Source organism: Asterias amurensis, chromosome 1 (assembly GCF_032118995.1).
Source record: "Asterias amurensis chromosome 1, ASM3211899v1".
Lineage (NCBI taxonomy): Eukaryota > Metazoa > Echinodermata > Asteroidea > Forcipulatida > Asteriidae > Asterias > Asterias amurensis.
Genome location: NC_092648.1, coordinates 17882782 through 17900009, shown reverse-complemented (window position 1 = coordinate 17900009; position 17228 = coordinate 17882782). Strand labels below are relative to the sequence as shown.

General features: G+C 38.6%; 1 protein-coding gene across 2 annotated transcripts in view; it reads left to right on the top strand.

Moving 5' to 3' along the window:
* The window catches only part of LOC139948263 (adhesion G protein-coupled receptor L4-like), a 48917-nt gene that overhangs the window by 6891 nt on the left and 24798 nt on the right, over positions 1 to 17228 (top strand). The window contains exons 2-13 of one of the 2 annotated variants that reach the window (XM_071946364.1): positions 6238 to 6286; positions 7816 to 7911; positions 8338 to 8582; positions 9324 to 9459; positions 10908 to 11135; positions 11814 to 11861; positions 13242 to 13289; positions 14122 to 14166; positions 14711 to 14755; positions 14960 to 15004; positions 15815 to 15856; positions 17042 to 17098. In XM_071946364.1, coding sequence (XP_071802465.1) covers positions 6238 to 6286; positions 7816 to 7911; positions 8338 to 8582; positions 9324 to 9459; positions 10908 to 11135; positions 11814 to 11861; positions 13242 to 13289; positions 14122 to 14166; positions 14711 to 14755; positions 14960 to 15004; positions 15815 to 15856; positions 17042 to 17098 — 1084 coding nt within the window. The remainder of the gene's footprint in view (positions 1 to 6237; positions 6287 to 7815; positions 7912 to 8337; positions 8583 to 9323; positions 9460 to 10907; positions 11136 to 11813; positions 11862 to 13241; positions 13290 to 14121; positions 14167 to 14710; positions 14756 to 14959; positions 15005 to 15814; positions 15857 to 17041; positions 17099 to 17228) is intronic. The other variant, XM_071946371.1, reaches the window with a different exon arrangement.

Here is a 17228-nt window from a genome sequence, read left to right as displayed (position 1 = left end):
CGCTCCGCTCATTGAGCGGTAAACTCCAAACGAGAATTTCAAGGGAAATATCATCATCAGTTAGTCTATAATCATCAGTAGACCGTGTAGCCAAAGCTTGTAATGTTAATTTGTGATCTTAGACGGTTTTTGTTCTTACTTAATATGAGATGTTCCTTTAAAGCCATTATGAAATGCTTTACTTTTTGAGAAAACATTAAAACAATAATATCAATTCTCGATAGCGAAAATTACAAATTTACTTTGAACACGTCATGACACGGCGAAACGTGCGGAAACAAGGGTGGGTTTTCCCGTTATTTTCTCTCGACTCCGATGACCGATTGAGCCTAAATTTTCACAGGTTTGTTTTTTTATATAGAAGTTGTGATACACGAAGTGTGGGCCTTGGACAATACTGTTTTACCGAAAGTGTCCAATGGCTTTAACCGAGAGATTCGCACTCGTAACTACGGGCCCAATTTGATGGACCTTCAAGTCTCGCGCCTTTATTCGCGCCCATGTGATTTAAAATGTGAAAGAAACAAACCCGCACTATAAAGGGAAGGTCACGTTTTAGAAGGTGATGTTTAAATAACACTAATTTCTACAAACTATTGGCGTTATAGTTAACACCTTATGATGTCAATTGTAATTCCCTCTTCGGTATCTGTGACAACATCCATGGTGCCAATTATAACACTCCAGTTTGTGCAGTGTAATGAGATCCATAAGAGAAAATACACTCAGGGTCGAAACGTCAGGCCATTAACTACGTTTTCGCATTAATACCATAGGTTCTTGGTTGGTAAGCAGTTTGCAACAGCTAATTGCATTTTCTCAAGCGACTACACGCTATAAAAATTAACACTGTTAACCATCGCCTCGTTACACGCGCGAATTCGCCATTGAACATGGTGTGACATAAAAATTAATGGTTATTAAACAGGACTGGTAAAGACAAAACACACCGCTATTTAATTTGAGTTTAAAAGCTTAACATCATTTTAAAATGTTTGGGGGGTTTCTGTGAGATGTTTCCCTCTGAAATTAAGTCATTTAAGTTGTTATGCTAACATTTAATTTCAGTCGTTATTAGTGTGCAGTGCATTTAATTGTTAGATTATGTTGATATTCACCTGAGAAAATTATACCACTGACTTGCTCTCACGTTCCAAGGGAGCGAAAACAACGCACGGCAAACTTGGCATCAGTGGTGTTTATACGTGGCATGACGGCGCGCAAGTATGGACTCCACTGGCATGGTCGCTGGGCAACGCTTTCCGAAGGTCTGCTCAAAATCGATGCGCGGTCAAATTGCTTGAAACCGGCTTTTTTTTCTGAGTGTAAAAGTTGTTTACCTGTTGTATTTTTTCATCTCATTATATCATACGCTTATGATCCTGCTTACTGACAGAAAAAGCTTTTAGCCCCTCGATGTCACCGGGAAGCGTTCAGAGGAGGGGGTTCATGATCAGTGTTAAAAACACGACACCATTGGTAATCACTCAAAATAATTGTGCTAGGAAAACTTACTTGGTAATGAGCAATGGAGAGCTGTTGATTGTATAACACATTGAGAGAAACGGCTCCCTCTTAAGTAACGTAGTTTTTGAGAAAGAGATAATTTCTCGCTCAAATTCTTTGAAAGTACAATAATTTGTGCAACTATTTTATTCCTCCCCATTATTCCTTTGCAACTTCGATGACAACATTTTCACAGATTCGTCATTTTATGCATATGTTGAGATTGACAATTACCCTTTGTCTTTGTCTTTGACAATTTGCACTTTACCTCGACCTTCTTATCACCGGATACGCACGGTATCACCACCAAGTCGAGACATGATAAGTTCGGGGTCGTAGATTTTGGTTTGGCCGGGTAGCTTTATGGTGGGCATAGAGAAAGGTCCTTTCTCGATGGTGTGGGCTAGATATAGAGGAAATATTTTGGGGAATGGTGCCATGAATGATACCAAGCGCGGATTTTGGTTGCTTTAGGGCCATGACAGTTGTCTCTTTCGAAAAGTGTATCCAAGGTAAAGTAACAAGCATCTATTTTAAAAATCTTCAAAATGAAATGCAATTTCTACCTATTGTTTTGTTTCAAGCGACAAGTCGGCGATGGCCCTATGATAAATATCTTTCTCGTGACATACTATGACAATGTATGACACATCGACCGATAATTCCAAAGATTTTGCCTATTTTATGGATTGTTTTTCAAAAATTCCCAAGATGGGTATAATTTCCCACGATCTTGGTAGAATTCCCAAGCAGTGGCAACGTTGGTAAAATGCCATGTTTGAATCCTCAAAGACACAATCCCACCACTACCTCCGGTGTCGCATGCAATTATGTCCTCTATGCAATAATATTCGGAGGACATTATTGCATATGCAATCGTGTCCGCCAGGACGCTGCTGCATAATGCAATTGTGTCCGCCTGGACACATTTGCATATGCAGTTTTGTCCGCTCCCGTGCAAAACCGTCCTTGCAGTAAATTAAACGCCCTTGGTCGACGGAACACGTTCGCCATTTTTTTTTTTTTACAAGCTAAGTGCATGTCATGAATGACACGGGAAATGTTCAGCCGTTGGGTATTCGCTGTATTCATAAATACGTGAATATCCATGCTGCATACGTGGTTCAGTGCATGCACGCTCGCATATACATACAGTCATGCACATGTCCATTGTCCACCGGACGGTTTATGCGTAGCCCCGGACACGATTGCATATGCAATCGTGTCCGAAGCGGACAGTATTGCGTGGCGGACACAATTGCATCTGACACCGGTACTGTGTGGATTTTCCCGGTCACAATAGCGCCATCTACACTAATAATGCCTCACACATCAAAGTCAAAATTATACACGACTTTATTACTTTTTTCCCCGTCTCAATCAGTTGTTTACGTTGAGGTACCTGAAAACAATAATGTTAAAATTGATTGTTTTTTAATTAAACTGTTTATTGTAGAACCGAAGTCGCTTAATTGGCGTTAGTTTGCTACATATCGTGCGCTGTGGAAGCTTGTTACTAGGGGGAAATTAATCCACATTTTGTGGAACATGCAGATTCATAAGTCATTTGTGGTTAATATTTTGCCTAATTTTGAAAACAACACTGCACTTCATGTGGATATAGGGGTCGTGAGGTGGTGTGCTTCATTAAAGTAGAAAGAAAAGTGCCCTTAAAATCACCTACCCAAGAAACGGTACTGAGTTAATCATTATTTAACTTGTTAAAGGCTTCATTAAATGGTTAACAATGGTGCGATACATCATTGATTTTTCAAAGAATGCAATCCTTATAGGTTGTCAAGATTGATGATCAATGTTAGGAGGTAGTTCTTGCCAATATTATATAAAAAATCCTGTGAATTTAACACCCGGCTCGGTAAACTTTGTTTAAAAATGAATGTGGGTGTTAGATGCAAATGTGTCCGCCATGCAATACTGTCCGCTCCGGACACTTTTGCATATAATTATGCAATCGTGTCCGGGGCTATGCAAAAACCGTCCGACGGACATGTATAATGACACCGTACTGTACATGTATGTGCGCGCGTAAGCGAGCGTGCATGCACTGAACCGACGTATGCAGCAATATTCACGTATTTTATGATTGCAGCGAATACCCAACGGCTGTACATTTCCCATGTTACTCATGACATGCACTTAGCTTGTAAAAAAAAATGGCGAACGTGTTCCGTCGACCAAGGGCGTTTAATTTACTGCAAGGACGGTTTTGCACGGGGCGGACACAACTGCACATGCAAATGTGTCCGGGCGGACACAATTGCATTATGCAGCAGCGTCCGGGCGGACACGATTGCATATGCAAAACCGTCCGGCGGACATTATTGCATATGCAACAATGTTCTCCGGATAGTATTGCACAGAGGACATAATTTCTTGCGACATGGGCGGGCGCTTGTTTAAAAGGTACCGGACACGTGGTAATTGTAAAAGACCAATCTCCTCACTTGGTGTATCTCAACATATGCATAGATCTGTGAAAAGGTGGACTCAATTGGTCGTCGAAGTTGACAGAAAATAGTGAAAGAAAAGAGTATTTTAGTATTTTAGTGAGAATTATCAAAACTACGTTACTTCAGAGGGAGCCGTTTCACTCAATGTTGTATCCTATCAACATTTCTCTGTTGCTCATTACATACGTAAGTTTTTATGATAACGATGAATTTGAGCCATGTCAAATGTGTCCAGTGCCATTAAAGCCATTGGACACTTTCGGTACAGAACGAAGAAAAAACAGATTTACAAATAATTTACAGGGTTTACAGTAGGTAATGGTGAAAAACTTCTCTTGAAATATGATCCCATGAAATGCTTTTACTTTTTTAGAAAACATAAAAACAATATCAATTCTCGATATCGAGAATTACGGATTTATTTTAAACACATGTCATGACACGGCGAAACGTGCGAAAACAAGGGTGGGTATTCCCGTTATTTTCTCCCAACTCCGACTACCGATTGAGCCTAAATTTTCACAGATTTGTTATTTTATATAAAAGTTAGATTACACGAAGTGTGGGCCTTGAACAATACTGATTACCGAAAGTGTCCACTGGCTTTAAGCGGAAGAAGGCATTTGGTTTGCCCAAAATTTGACACATCACAACATAATCCCAAAATATCGAGTATTGTCCAGTTTTTCCCCTCCTTGCTGTGCCCGAATTTCCCCGCTGTTTCCCCAAATTTGAGAGGGCAGTTTCCATCCAGCATCCCTTGCCCCTGGGTCGTGCGTCCGTGACAAAATAATGCTCCTTTGCATGCAACACTCGATCATCACTCGCAGTGAGTAATTAAGTTTTAGAAATTTAGCACACCTGGTCAAATAAGATCATTCACATTGTATTGAATTTGCAAAGATCAATCAATCTTCACAAGAGCCCAGAAATGGTCAAGGAATCATTTTCATCAGTTGTGGGTTTAGGTAGCGGAAATTCACATTAAGAATGGAGAAAATGTACAAGTTTGTGCGTCTAAATGAAAGAATAATGAGAAGAACGATGTCAATGTGAACGAAAACAAAATTGAATGAGATAGCAGCTTAACAGAAACCCTGTAGTTTGAATGAATTAGGGAAACTCATTTATTTTGTTGCTAAAATTGACGTGAACCCCCCCCCCCCCCAATAAAGCAACAGGTTGTACAGATGTACCACCAGCCAGTGCAACTACTCCCATACCCACCCTTCACTCTTACAGATCAACACACACATTTTCTCATTCCGATAATAAATTATGTACGCCCTTTTCCAATTCCCGGGTTTCGTCAGTGTAATGATAATAATAGCGAGCTCTAAATAACACCGAAAACCCAGAACTCAGAATTTAATGAAGCGGCAGTAACTCACGTCATGTTAGCGAAGTGACGCCCTCTTTTACGAGTAGATGGTTCGTGTGGAGGGGAGGCTGAATGGCACTTGTAACACGAAGTAATGAAGCTAATTTTATTTATATAACTTCATATTGAATTTGCATAAACAACCTAAAAACGCATTAAAAGCACTGGACACCATAGTAATTGCGTTGAGGTTCATAATAAAAGTCTCCGTGTTAAATGTCTGAGTGAGAAATTAGAGAGGGAGTCGTTTCTCACAATGTTTTATACTGTCAACAGCTCTCCATAAGACGTTATTAAGTTTTTATGCTAAAATTTGAGTAATTACCATCATTCTCCAATCCTTTATATAGTGACATACTGTGGACCGATCTATACAAGTATATTCGAAGCAGCTATTTGTTTTACATGCAAATTAAAACCTGCATGTTCATGAACATTTTGTGATGTAATTTCAGGAGAGTTCGGACGAGTACATGTAACGAGAGTGTTATTTCTCTCTCTCTCGTTGTTTCGGTTGTCTAAACGGTGGTTAAATGAATGTTTTAGTTTTGAGAATTTTGTAGAATGTTGAGAACCCCTAATGTTTGTATTTTTTGTTTTATGGTGCTTTGAAAATGAATGAGTGTGTGCGTCAGTAAAAATGAGCAAAATTATTGTACAATAGTATCAAGGTGTTTTAATACACTCAGTGAACATCACAACATAGAAGATCGCCATCAATAATTAAAAACTGCAAATTTAACTTGAAATTAGCGTAGACGTTGAACACCCCCCCCCCCCCCCCCTCGCGCGTAATTAATTGAAATTCGATGACCATGACTTTCGGTTGAACCCTTTGCCCTAATTGATAACGTATTAACTTTTTAATTTTTCTCATAGGTTCTACTCTTTGCGACATATTCATCGATGGCTAACGATTTTTGGAAAAGTAAGTGTCTAACGTTTTAGTTTGATTTTCAACAAAATTCAGACCTAAATATACTCAATTACTGATCTCCAAAAGAAAATAGCGATGACAATCACGGGTTTCTTACAAAAAGGCTTAAATACTAATGACGAAAAATAAAGATTAGGTATTTATAATACGTGTAATCATGTAAAGAAAACAAACTTTGTTATTTTAAGGCCCATGTCACATGTCGCCCATGTCACACCTGACAACCAGGGCCCAATTTCATAGAGCTGCTAAGCACAAAAAATTGCTTAGCATGAAATTTCTGCCTCGATAAAAACAGGATTACCAACCAAATCTTCACACGGTTTTCAGGATGAGCAAACAACAGCTGAATACCAGTAACAAGCAATATGCAACAAATTGAAATTTGGTTGGTAATCCTGTTTTTATCAAGGAAGACATTTCATGCTAAGAAAATTTTTGTGCTTAGCAGCTCTATGAAATTGGGTCCAGTTCCAGACAATCTCAAAGAAGAAAAGCCATTCCACTTAAATGTTCACACATTTTCTTCGAAAAATGACTATGTGCTTTTAAAGTGGTCCTGTGTTGCATGCACTGCAGTTGATGCATCCAAGTTGCCTGTAAATACTGAAAGTGGCTTTTTACTCGTGTAAGGCCGAAACGGTGCCGACACAACATTTTGAGACATTTTGCACGCCATACTTGTACAATACAAACTTGACAGAAACTGCCGCCCCCAATACGAACCGAACAGAAAAACGCGTGCAGGTTATGTATACCCCCACCACTCGAAGTAGCATCGGTGTAAACGGTGGGCGATCTTTTGGCTCGTAAAGACCGCAATTTTAAGAATTTCAGCAGATTATGAACTGTTTCTACCGAAAGCGGAATCTTGTTCTAAGGTGGGTCAGAAAGTACAAATGAATCATTCAGTTTCTGTATCTGAGCAATTGTTCATTTTTCGGATTTGTGAGTTCGACCCAGTAACTAGGGCGGAAACTTATAGGTTATACCCGCCGTTACACCCTCCCTTTTCCGAAGTTTTGTCATTATTATCGGTCGCGGTGGAAGTACGACCGATAATAACAAAATGTCGAAAAAAGGAGTCGAAAAAGTTTCCGGGTGGCGCCACGACTTTTTCTTTTGATATGAAATAATATTGTATTGGCCTATCTAATTTACTTCAATTAACGACATATCCATAAATGAGTGAAAAAGTGATGGCGCCATACAGAAAGTTATCTGGTGGAAAGGGACCCATCCCTTCATCTTTTAATTTAGAAATATAAGGGCAGGTGTGATCTTCTGATTTTTGAAAAGTTTCCGTTTGCCACCGTTTTCATTCGTTATGAAATAACTAAAATAGTATCTAATTAAATCCAAATACACTGATATTCCTTTTGGTAAAAAGTGGAAAAGTGGTGGCAGCAGGAGACTGAAAGTTTTCCACTTGGGGATGAATTGACACCGAATTACCATAGACAACAAATCAACAAGGTGTTTCCCTTTGACTAATTAACAGTTTATTTTTTTAATTGCAGTGGAAGAACTCTACAATAATTCCCTGGCCCACTGGGATTTTGAGAACGACTCCACTATCGCACCAGACATACTGGGGGGGTTCTGCCAGATTGAGGGTAAAAAGTCTCATTTTCAAAAAGTGTTGATTAAAACCTTGCCATGAAATAAATAATGAACCTCTGCTCCCATAGCTGGTTATCTACAAAGGTAAACTTGATTGTATGTACTAGAACCATCCAAAGCAAACATTGTTTCCATTCTGAAAATATCTCCAAGGCCAGTCTGCATAATGATTCTTGGAGTTTATTTGCCAGCCACATTCTGAATTTTTCGGCATTCCAACATTATTAGCAGAATGCCAATTTGAACCATTTGTGTAGTCTAGCTTTGATAAAAGTTGTTTATTTTTGCATACTTTTTTATTTGGAAAGGGGGAAGTCGGCGGGGGTGGGGCCTTGATTCACCTTTGTACATTGACTAGTTTGACCATTGACCAATCAGACTTCAGACTGACCACTGCATTATTTCTGAACTCTCAAAAGGTATTCACGGCGAGGACAGCATTGCGGCCCTATTGAAGCAAGAGGCCGGTGACCGCTCTAAATCACCTAAGATTACTCTGAGTACATACGGTTCGTCCAACTGCCCAACAGACCCACTGGCCTGTGAGGATGGCTTTACTGTGGCCTTTTGGCTGAGCCTCAAGAGTTCCACCAGCTCTGAAGTGGAAGATGATTCTAACTGCATGTTACTGAGCCTCAATGACACATCAAGTGATGGCTTTCAGGTAATAGTGGTTTTAGGGTGGAGGGGGTGGGGGCAACCCTCAAGGGACAAAGAGAATGCTATTTTGGGTAGGTAAGGAGTGGGTGGAGATGAAAGGGCAAGCTTGGGAGGGGAGAAAAGGAAAACAAAGTTTTGTTGAACAGTATTTTTCAAAGAAAATATTTTTGGAGGTTGAACTTAGAAAACCTGACTAGAGCGAAACTTGAACCTGAGACCTATAGGTCATTAGTACTCTGTGATGTCACACTTTATATTATACCTATGTAAGACGGTGTGCACCCACACACCTAAGCTTGTATACGTCTGCAACCGTGGACCTCCTATTGTCCCTCTTTTGTTTATACTCCTTTTTGCAAAAGCTCTTATTAGGTTTTTAACGCCTTTTCCAAATGTGGACTCTATAGGCCTGGTCACACAGGACTTGATAACGAGAACGAAAACGAGAACGTTAAAAATGCACGCCCTCTATTGGTTGAATGAGCGTGGGCGTATTCTTGGTGGAGCAATTCAATCAATAGAATGCGTTCTCTTTGTGTCGTTATCATTATCGTTTTCGTTATCGCTGCATTGTGACTCGTCCTTATTGTCCTCTTTTGTTATAGGTCCCCGGTTTGAATGTGTAATTACCTACTCACACACACGCCCACACGCCCATTGTCTGTGGGTATACCCCCCTTTATTCTATAAGATCTATAACAAATCTAATCTGTTGTCTCTCTCATGCTTGATGTCTGCTTTTTAGGTTATGTTCAATGCTGACAACAACGCAGTGTCTTTCCATGCTGTTGGAAGAAGGATGCAATCGTTAGAGGCCTTTAATGCTACTCACACATGGATGTGGAACCATCTTGGAATGACATGGGACAATCAAACTTCAAGTAAGATATCTTTTTTGAAAAAACGATCAAGTACCTTTAAAGTAAACATTACTTAATGGCACTGGACACTATTGGTAATGGAGAGCTGTTGATAGTATAAAACATTGTGAGAAACGGCTCCCTCTGAAGTAACGTAGTTTTTGAGAAAGGAGTAATTTCTCACTTAAAGATTTTAATTGATTTGGAGACCTCAAGCATCTGAAAGCACACAACTTGTGTGACAAGGGTGTTTTTTCTTCCATTGTTCTCTCACAACTTCGACGACCAATTGAGTTCAAATTTACACAGATTTGTTATTTTATGTTGAGATACACCAAGTGAGAAGACTGGTCTTCGACAATTACCAACGGTGGCCAGTGCCTTAAAAAAAGTATTTATATAACTCACACATAGATCCTTGTCATTTGATTGGTTGAATATGTATCTTGTGCTATCCTTATTTAGGCATGTGTTCATTGTCGTGATGAAACCTTTGTATATTGAAATTCAGCATTAAAGGGAAGGTACACGTTTGGTCATTACTCAAAACAAATTTTAACTTAAAAACTGACTTGGTTATGAGCATTGGAGAGCTGTTGATATTATAAAACACTGTGGGAAACGACTCCCTCTGAAGTAACATAGTTTTTGAGAAAGAGGTAATTTCTCACTAAAATAATAAAAGACTTCTATAGCTAGAAGTCTTTTACTTCTATCTGAAAGCACACAAATTCGTCCAACAAGGGTGTTTTTTTATGACCAATTGAGCCCAAATGTTCACAGGCTTGTTATTTTATGGTTATGATGGGATACACCAAGTGAGAAGACTGGTCTTTGACAATTACCAAATGTGTACCCTCCCTTTAAATAAAACAATCGATCCTGCTCAATCCTCTAAATGACCATGTCAAAAACCTGTTAGAAATACCTAGAAGGTAATTTCTTTTTAGAAATGTTTCATACGCTTTGTCATAATTTTTGACTTTAGAATTTGGCTCAGTATTTAAACAGCAACAATCGGTGGTAGTTTGTGGGCTCTTCAAATGCTATTTTCTGGATTTTTTATCTGGAAAGATACTGGTATTGAATGTCCTTAGAATTTTATAACTTGTTTGGCCTGTTAGTTTTACTGTTTATATATAAACAATTATAGAATTAAAACTATCCAAATAAGTTTAGTCTTAGATAGATGGCGCTTTATAAGGTTTAATTATTATTATTATTATTATTATTATTATTATTATTATTATTATTATTATTATTATTATTATTATTATTATTATTATTATTATTATTATTATTATTATTATTATTATTATTATTATTATTATTATTATTATTATTATTATTATTATTATTGTTATTATTATTATTATTATTATTAAAAAGCACACAAAGATACATTCCCTTAAGTGGCTACATCAGAGTCCTTTTGACAATCGTTGAGTTCCCCATATCCATCCATACAGCTCTGAAGATGTACGTCAATGGGGAGCTGTCAGAGAATGTATCCATGGCAGACAGTCCTATCGTTTCACCGGGGGAACCACTGGCTTCTGAGGGCTGTGTATACACAGCTTTTGATAACATCGCTATATGGACTAGGCCTCTAAGTGAAAAGGACATGTTGATACTTCGCATCGATCGATTGAACGAGACTGAAATGATGACCACAACACAACAGGAAACCACACTTGGTTAGTATACTGGCGGCTCTTTAATAGTAATGCACAACATTTAGTAGGTGCTTTAAAATAAAAATGTTCATATAAATTGCTTTCCAAACCTCTTTGTGGACATTCAATTGTAGTTTTAATAAAATTCACAATTTTCTTCAAACTTTCAATTGGTTGCTTTGTTCCACCAAATCCATCACTCCATGACTATTATTTGTGTAACACAGTGACAAAATCTGTTTTTTTTTTTTTTTTTGCATTTTTGGTTTTCCATAGTATTCCAACCTTGATTGGCAAAACCTTGGGCTGACAGTTGCAATAGATGGAGTGCACATAGCGCCACCGACCACCATATTCACCGATAAGCAATGGAAAATTGCTTGCGTGTACGCGCTACTTACAACTCACAGCTCTTCATGCGTGCACGTTTAATCAAAGATGGAGGTAAATGATATCATGTGCAATCCATCTATAGAAAGGTCTATTGACCCAATTCACCCGACGTCATCATCAGAATAATCTTAGATGCACCATAGGGCCTACTGGTGGGCAATGTCACTGTGCATTATTCAGTGAAGTGCTATTGCCCACCAAAACAGTGAGCATGGCACTGTCGCCGCGTGTGACGTACCAAGGGGTCGATATTCATCTATTCATATCTTACTCTTTTCTTTGTTACAATGTTTGAAATCAATACAGAGGAGACAACACCTGATCCCACGACTGAGGCTGAAACCACTCCTATGGGTAAGGTTTTTTCATATTGTTTTTCATTGTGTTTAATTTGTTTGATTTTTTCCTCATTGGAATGCGCTAACTATGGCATGCTTCTGACTGAGCATGTTCATTTCATTAATCTGTTTGAAGCTTGAACTTGAAGCATTTTTTCTTCCTTTATTCTAATCCTATTGCTTTTTTATCAATCTTGGAATGACTAGCCTGACGAAGCACAACTGAACTCAATCTGTTTTCGATACCTTTAAACTACTCATTGAACCACCCTCATGAAGCTTCATTCCTCTCCACTTGGATGCAGCCCCAACCCCCAACTCATTCTCCAAAGCAAACTATGGGTGCGTTCGATTAGCTTCCCTAAGTCGACCCCGGTCTGCCCCCGGTATGTTTGAGTAGCTTTGACGTCATTCCAGGGGCTCACCCGAGTCAGCCCCCAGTGCCCTGCTTGTGGAACGAATCACTTGGGGCTGGCCCGAGGTAAATGACATTACCCAAGAGGGTGAGTGTGATCGTTCGATTAGCTCTTGTCGGGGGGCTCACCTGGATTAGCACCGCAGGGTCGACCTGGGGAAGCTAATCGAACCATGGAGGTAGAATTAGAATCTCCATGATCGAACTCACCCTATATAATGAGCTGCAGTCGTAGTAGTATCCATTAATGGATGTTAAATTTGCATCTGGTGTAAAGAACATTGTTTCTGCGTAAAAACTGACTTAGTAATGAGCAATGCAGAGATGTTGTGAGAAACATTGTGAAAAGCGGCTCCCTCTGAAGTAACATAGTTTTTGAGAAAGAGGTAATTTCTCACTCAAATATTGAAAGACTCCAGGTCTTAAGCCTTTTATTAGGTTTTCGTATAAAGCACAGAACATAGTGCAACAATAGTGTTTTTTCTTTCATTAGTCTCTTGCAACTTCGATGACAAATTTACTCACAATTTTCACAGATTTGTTATTTTATGCATATGTTGGGATACACCAAGTGAAAATACTGGTCTTTTACCAAATATGTCCAGTGTGGGGAAAAAACCCAAACCACAGTCATCTCCTTAGATGGGGTTCCAATTTTAAGAACTTGTATTTCTAGAGCAGATGTCTTACCTCTAGCTCACCTAGATTGCCAGATAGCCAGATCTTACTCTCAAAACAGATAGCCAAATGCAGTTGAATTCTATATTTTAGCAGCGGGTACTGCAACAATTTAATAAGTAATGGGTTTGAATCCCACCCGAGTAATACGCCTTTAGGTTTTTTAAACACACATCGGAGTACGGGTAAAACCAAATAATTTGTTGATTCTTTAAGATTAACTGCTAAGCCACAACATATGAATATCCCTCCCACTTCTTTGCGAACCCTGCTTCAAACTATCCGATCTTACTCTTAAAACAGAGACAACAGCATCTCCCACAACGACTGCATTGACCTCTACCGCTGAGAGTGAGTTTTATTCAATAATTTTATTTGACAATTTGTTTCAGTTTATCTTTTTTCCGGTCATGGATATACTCTGAAATGCTTCATGCAATGAGCCCTCAATCTGTTCTCAATACCTTTTATACTACTCTTTGAATCAGCCCCCCTCCCCCTCAGAAAAATCATTGCTCCCCCATTGTATGCAGCCCCCACTCCCCCCCCCCCCCCAAACACACACACACCACATTTCCCATATCAAACTATAACACCCGTTTCAGACAGGCCAGAGTCGCGCCAAACCAAATAGATTAGCGAGCGACCCTAGGTCGACCCAAATAACTTTTTGTTTTGAGACAGGTGAACTTCACATAACATTTACAGTGGCTTGGCTCATGACAAGATCGACGTCTGAAACCAAGGCACTCCAGAGTCGATCTTTCAACTTCTAGCGCGTCCAGTCACTCCTAACTTTAAAGATGTCAAACTTTTCATGTAATTCAGAATTTGGTTCGGCGCGACTCTGGAGCGCCTGTCTGAATGGGTGTAACATATTTTGTCATTGATTCATCATGTCGGTATTAAGGCTGATGTCCACTCTGTTCTGGGTTGGCCTGCTTTCTCCCTATGGCTCACCTCCACTTGGCCCTGCCCATCGTGTCTCTTGCATCGACTCTAAGCAGTTGCATGTCATTTGACATGGAGCTGATTGAGCTGCAGTAACACCAACAGTATTCCTGGTTCAGATTAAGCAGCCAAGCCTAGATATGTATTTATCCTCCCCTCCTTTCACCTTCCAAGTGCTTTAGTTTTCTTTGCAAACCTAGCTTCCAACTATCTGATCTTACTCTCAAAACAGAGACAACAGCATCTCCCACAACGACTCAATCTTCTACCACTGAGAGTGAGTTTTATATTGTTCTATAATTTTGTTTGAAAATTTGTTTCATTTTATAATTTTTCGTTCATGAGTACTCTGAAATGCTTCATCCTCCATGGCCATTTTGTTGATCTTTTAATGAAAAAAATGTTTTCAAAACCAGAATCAACATGAGAAAAACTTCCTTAGTCCTGACAACATACATTAAACTGTTTTTAATTGAAATATAATTGCATTAATTAAGACATATAAAAGAAGATTTATGTCATCTGTCTTTTCCGGTTATTTTTATACTTCATTACTCAAAATAGGTATTTTTCAGACTCAAAGCCAAAATGTTGATATAATCTGTTCTGTTTAAGATATTACACGTTGAAGTATCTGTATTACTTATCAATTGAAAAACACAAGACCCTCTGACTTGTCTGGTCATAATTTTACTTACCCAACACCAAAACCACTGGCCCCGGGTGTTTGGTCCAGTGTAAAATTGTATCCCCTAGTGTGTGAAATGCTTGGCTTCATTTCTTTACAAACTCTGCTTCCAACATCTGATCTATCAAAACAGAGACAACATCATCTCCCACAACGGCTCAATCTTCTATCACTGAGAGTGAGTTATCTTTATTCTTTAAATAAAAAAACGAAAAGTTACATTAATTCATTCATTAATTTGCTTTTATTGGTCACATTGATATCAAACAACATGAAATCTTCATCCAGCAGTGTGCATAAATATTACGAATAAACATTTTAAAAATACATACAAGATATTAAAAAAAAAATTAAAATCTATCCAATATTACTTTCAAAACAGAGGCAACAACAGCTCACACAATGACCGAATCTCCTTCCACTGAGAGTGAGTTTTCTCTATTCTTGATAATTCTTTGTCATATATGCTTGAAAGTAATTTTCCCTTAGATGCAAAGTAATCAAGGTCAATATACTTAAATAAAGACTTTTAAAATGTTTGTACAAGTACATTCATAAATACCTCAGACAGTTTCGCTATTCCTATTGGTGAAGAGCACATCACGTGAGGGTGTTTAAACGGTTGATAACAACCAGCTGAAGCTGTTTATAACCAGTTGTTTTTCGGGGTACTGCATGCTAGTCTTGATGCACAACGTTTCTCGTTACGAGCGATGCAGGCACTGTTGGTAAGTTGGCAGCGCTGTGTGTGAAAGAAGAACGCGTTGATACCCTTTTATTTCCTTGTTTAAAGCTTTAACATCCAGAAGAATTGACAAATTTGTGTTCTTATTTTGATCAAAAGCAGAGACAATAACAGAACCTCCCCCAATGACATGAATCTTACACCACTGAGAGTGAGTTTTCTTTATTCTTTAATTCAAAAGGTATTTTCAGTCATATCTCCCTACACTTGGCAAGCTTATAAAGAAATTCTCTCTCGGCCGCAAAGTATCATTCATTTATTTTATTGCTCACATTGGAAAAGCAGTGTGCAAAAATATTCTAAATAAAATTTAACAAAAATATGTACCAGGTCAAGACATTAAAAATACTTGTAAATACATGTTTAAAAATTTCAACATCTCAAAGAATTGAAAAATGAGTGCCGAAAGCGTCAAAAGTCACCCCCAACATTAAATTCATTTTTTTATTCCCCGAAATTATTTCCTTTTATACATTATTACTCTCAAAACAGAGACAACCACATCTCACCCAACAACTGGAACTTCTACCATGAGTGAGTTTTCCATAAGTATTTCTGTATTTCATTCGTTTAGGGTTCTTGTTTTTTAAGTATGCCTTTGCTCTGGAATCCTCCTTGAGCATATTAAATCATCGCATTAATAAGTTTGAACCGTAAAAGCATTTTTGTTTGTTATTTATGTTTCTGTAGATATCTTGTCAATCTGTAAATGATTCAACTGATAAAACACCAAAATTTAACACTGAACTCAATCTGTTCTAAATTCCCTTTTTTACAACTCACAACACAAAAATGCATTAGAATTCACTGTTAGGCCTACTGCGCTATACCCATCCTCAAAGCAATGGGAGCCGTGGGCATGTGCCCCCTCCCTACCTACCCCAACAACAATGTTCCAGTGCCCCTAGGTGCCTCGCCCCCAACAGCAAAAATCCAGATACATCTAGAAAAAAGGGCGAGAAAAAAGGGGGAAAGGAAATTGGCCTCTACTCGAAGGCAGTGACCCCCCTTCCCCAAATCCCATTGAAAAAAATCATGTATACACTGCTTAGTGCACCATGGGTCTAGTTTATTGCTCAATGGTGCACCCCTTAGAAAAAATTGGGCCTTCCCCCATTGGATACCCCCTCCCACCCTCAGTCTTCCCTCAAGCAAACTATAGAAAATAGTTTTGACTTCTGTTGAGCTGGGAATTCCCAATAAAGATTAGCTGTTAAAGCCATTATACACTTTCGGTACAGAAAACAAAAAAGTTCACAGATTTACAGATAATTTACAGGGTTTACAGAAGGTAATGGTGAAATACTTCTCTTGAAATATTGTTCCATGAGATGCTTTACTTTTTTAGAAAACATTAAAACAATATCAATTCTTGATAGCGAGAATTACGGATTTATTTTAAACATAATGTCATGACACGGCGAAACGCGCGGAAACAAGAGTGGGTTTTCCGGTTATTTTCTCCTGACTCCGATGACCGATTGAGCCTAAATTTTTACAGGTTTGTTATTTTATATATAAAGTTGTGATACACGAAGTGTGGGACTTGGACAATACTGTTTACCGAAAGTATATAATGGCTTTAAGTCATCAGAAGTTTACCCCCACCCTAGCCCTGTATAGGGCTATATTCCTCTGTGCTGGCCGCCAGGGCTACCCCACCCCAACTTAAAAGAAACAAAACCTATTTCCATCTAATCCTGACTCTCTCACACACAGAGCAAACAACAGTTCCCACAACTGAGTCAACTTTCGAAGGGACTTCTACTACTACTAGTGAGTTTATTAGTGTATATAAATATAATTTATGATTATTTTGCATGCTAACTCTTGAATGCTTCTCGCATCATGGAGCATGTTCATGGAATTCATTTATTTGATCCATATTTTTAACCTTGAAGCATTT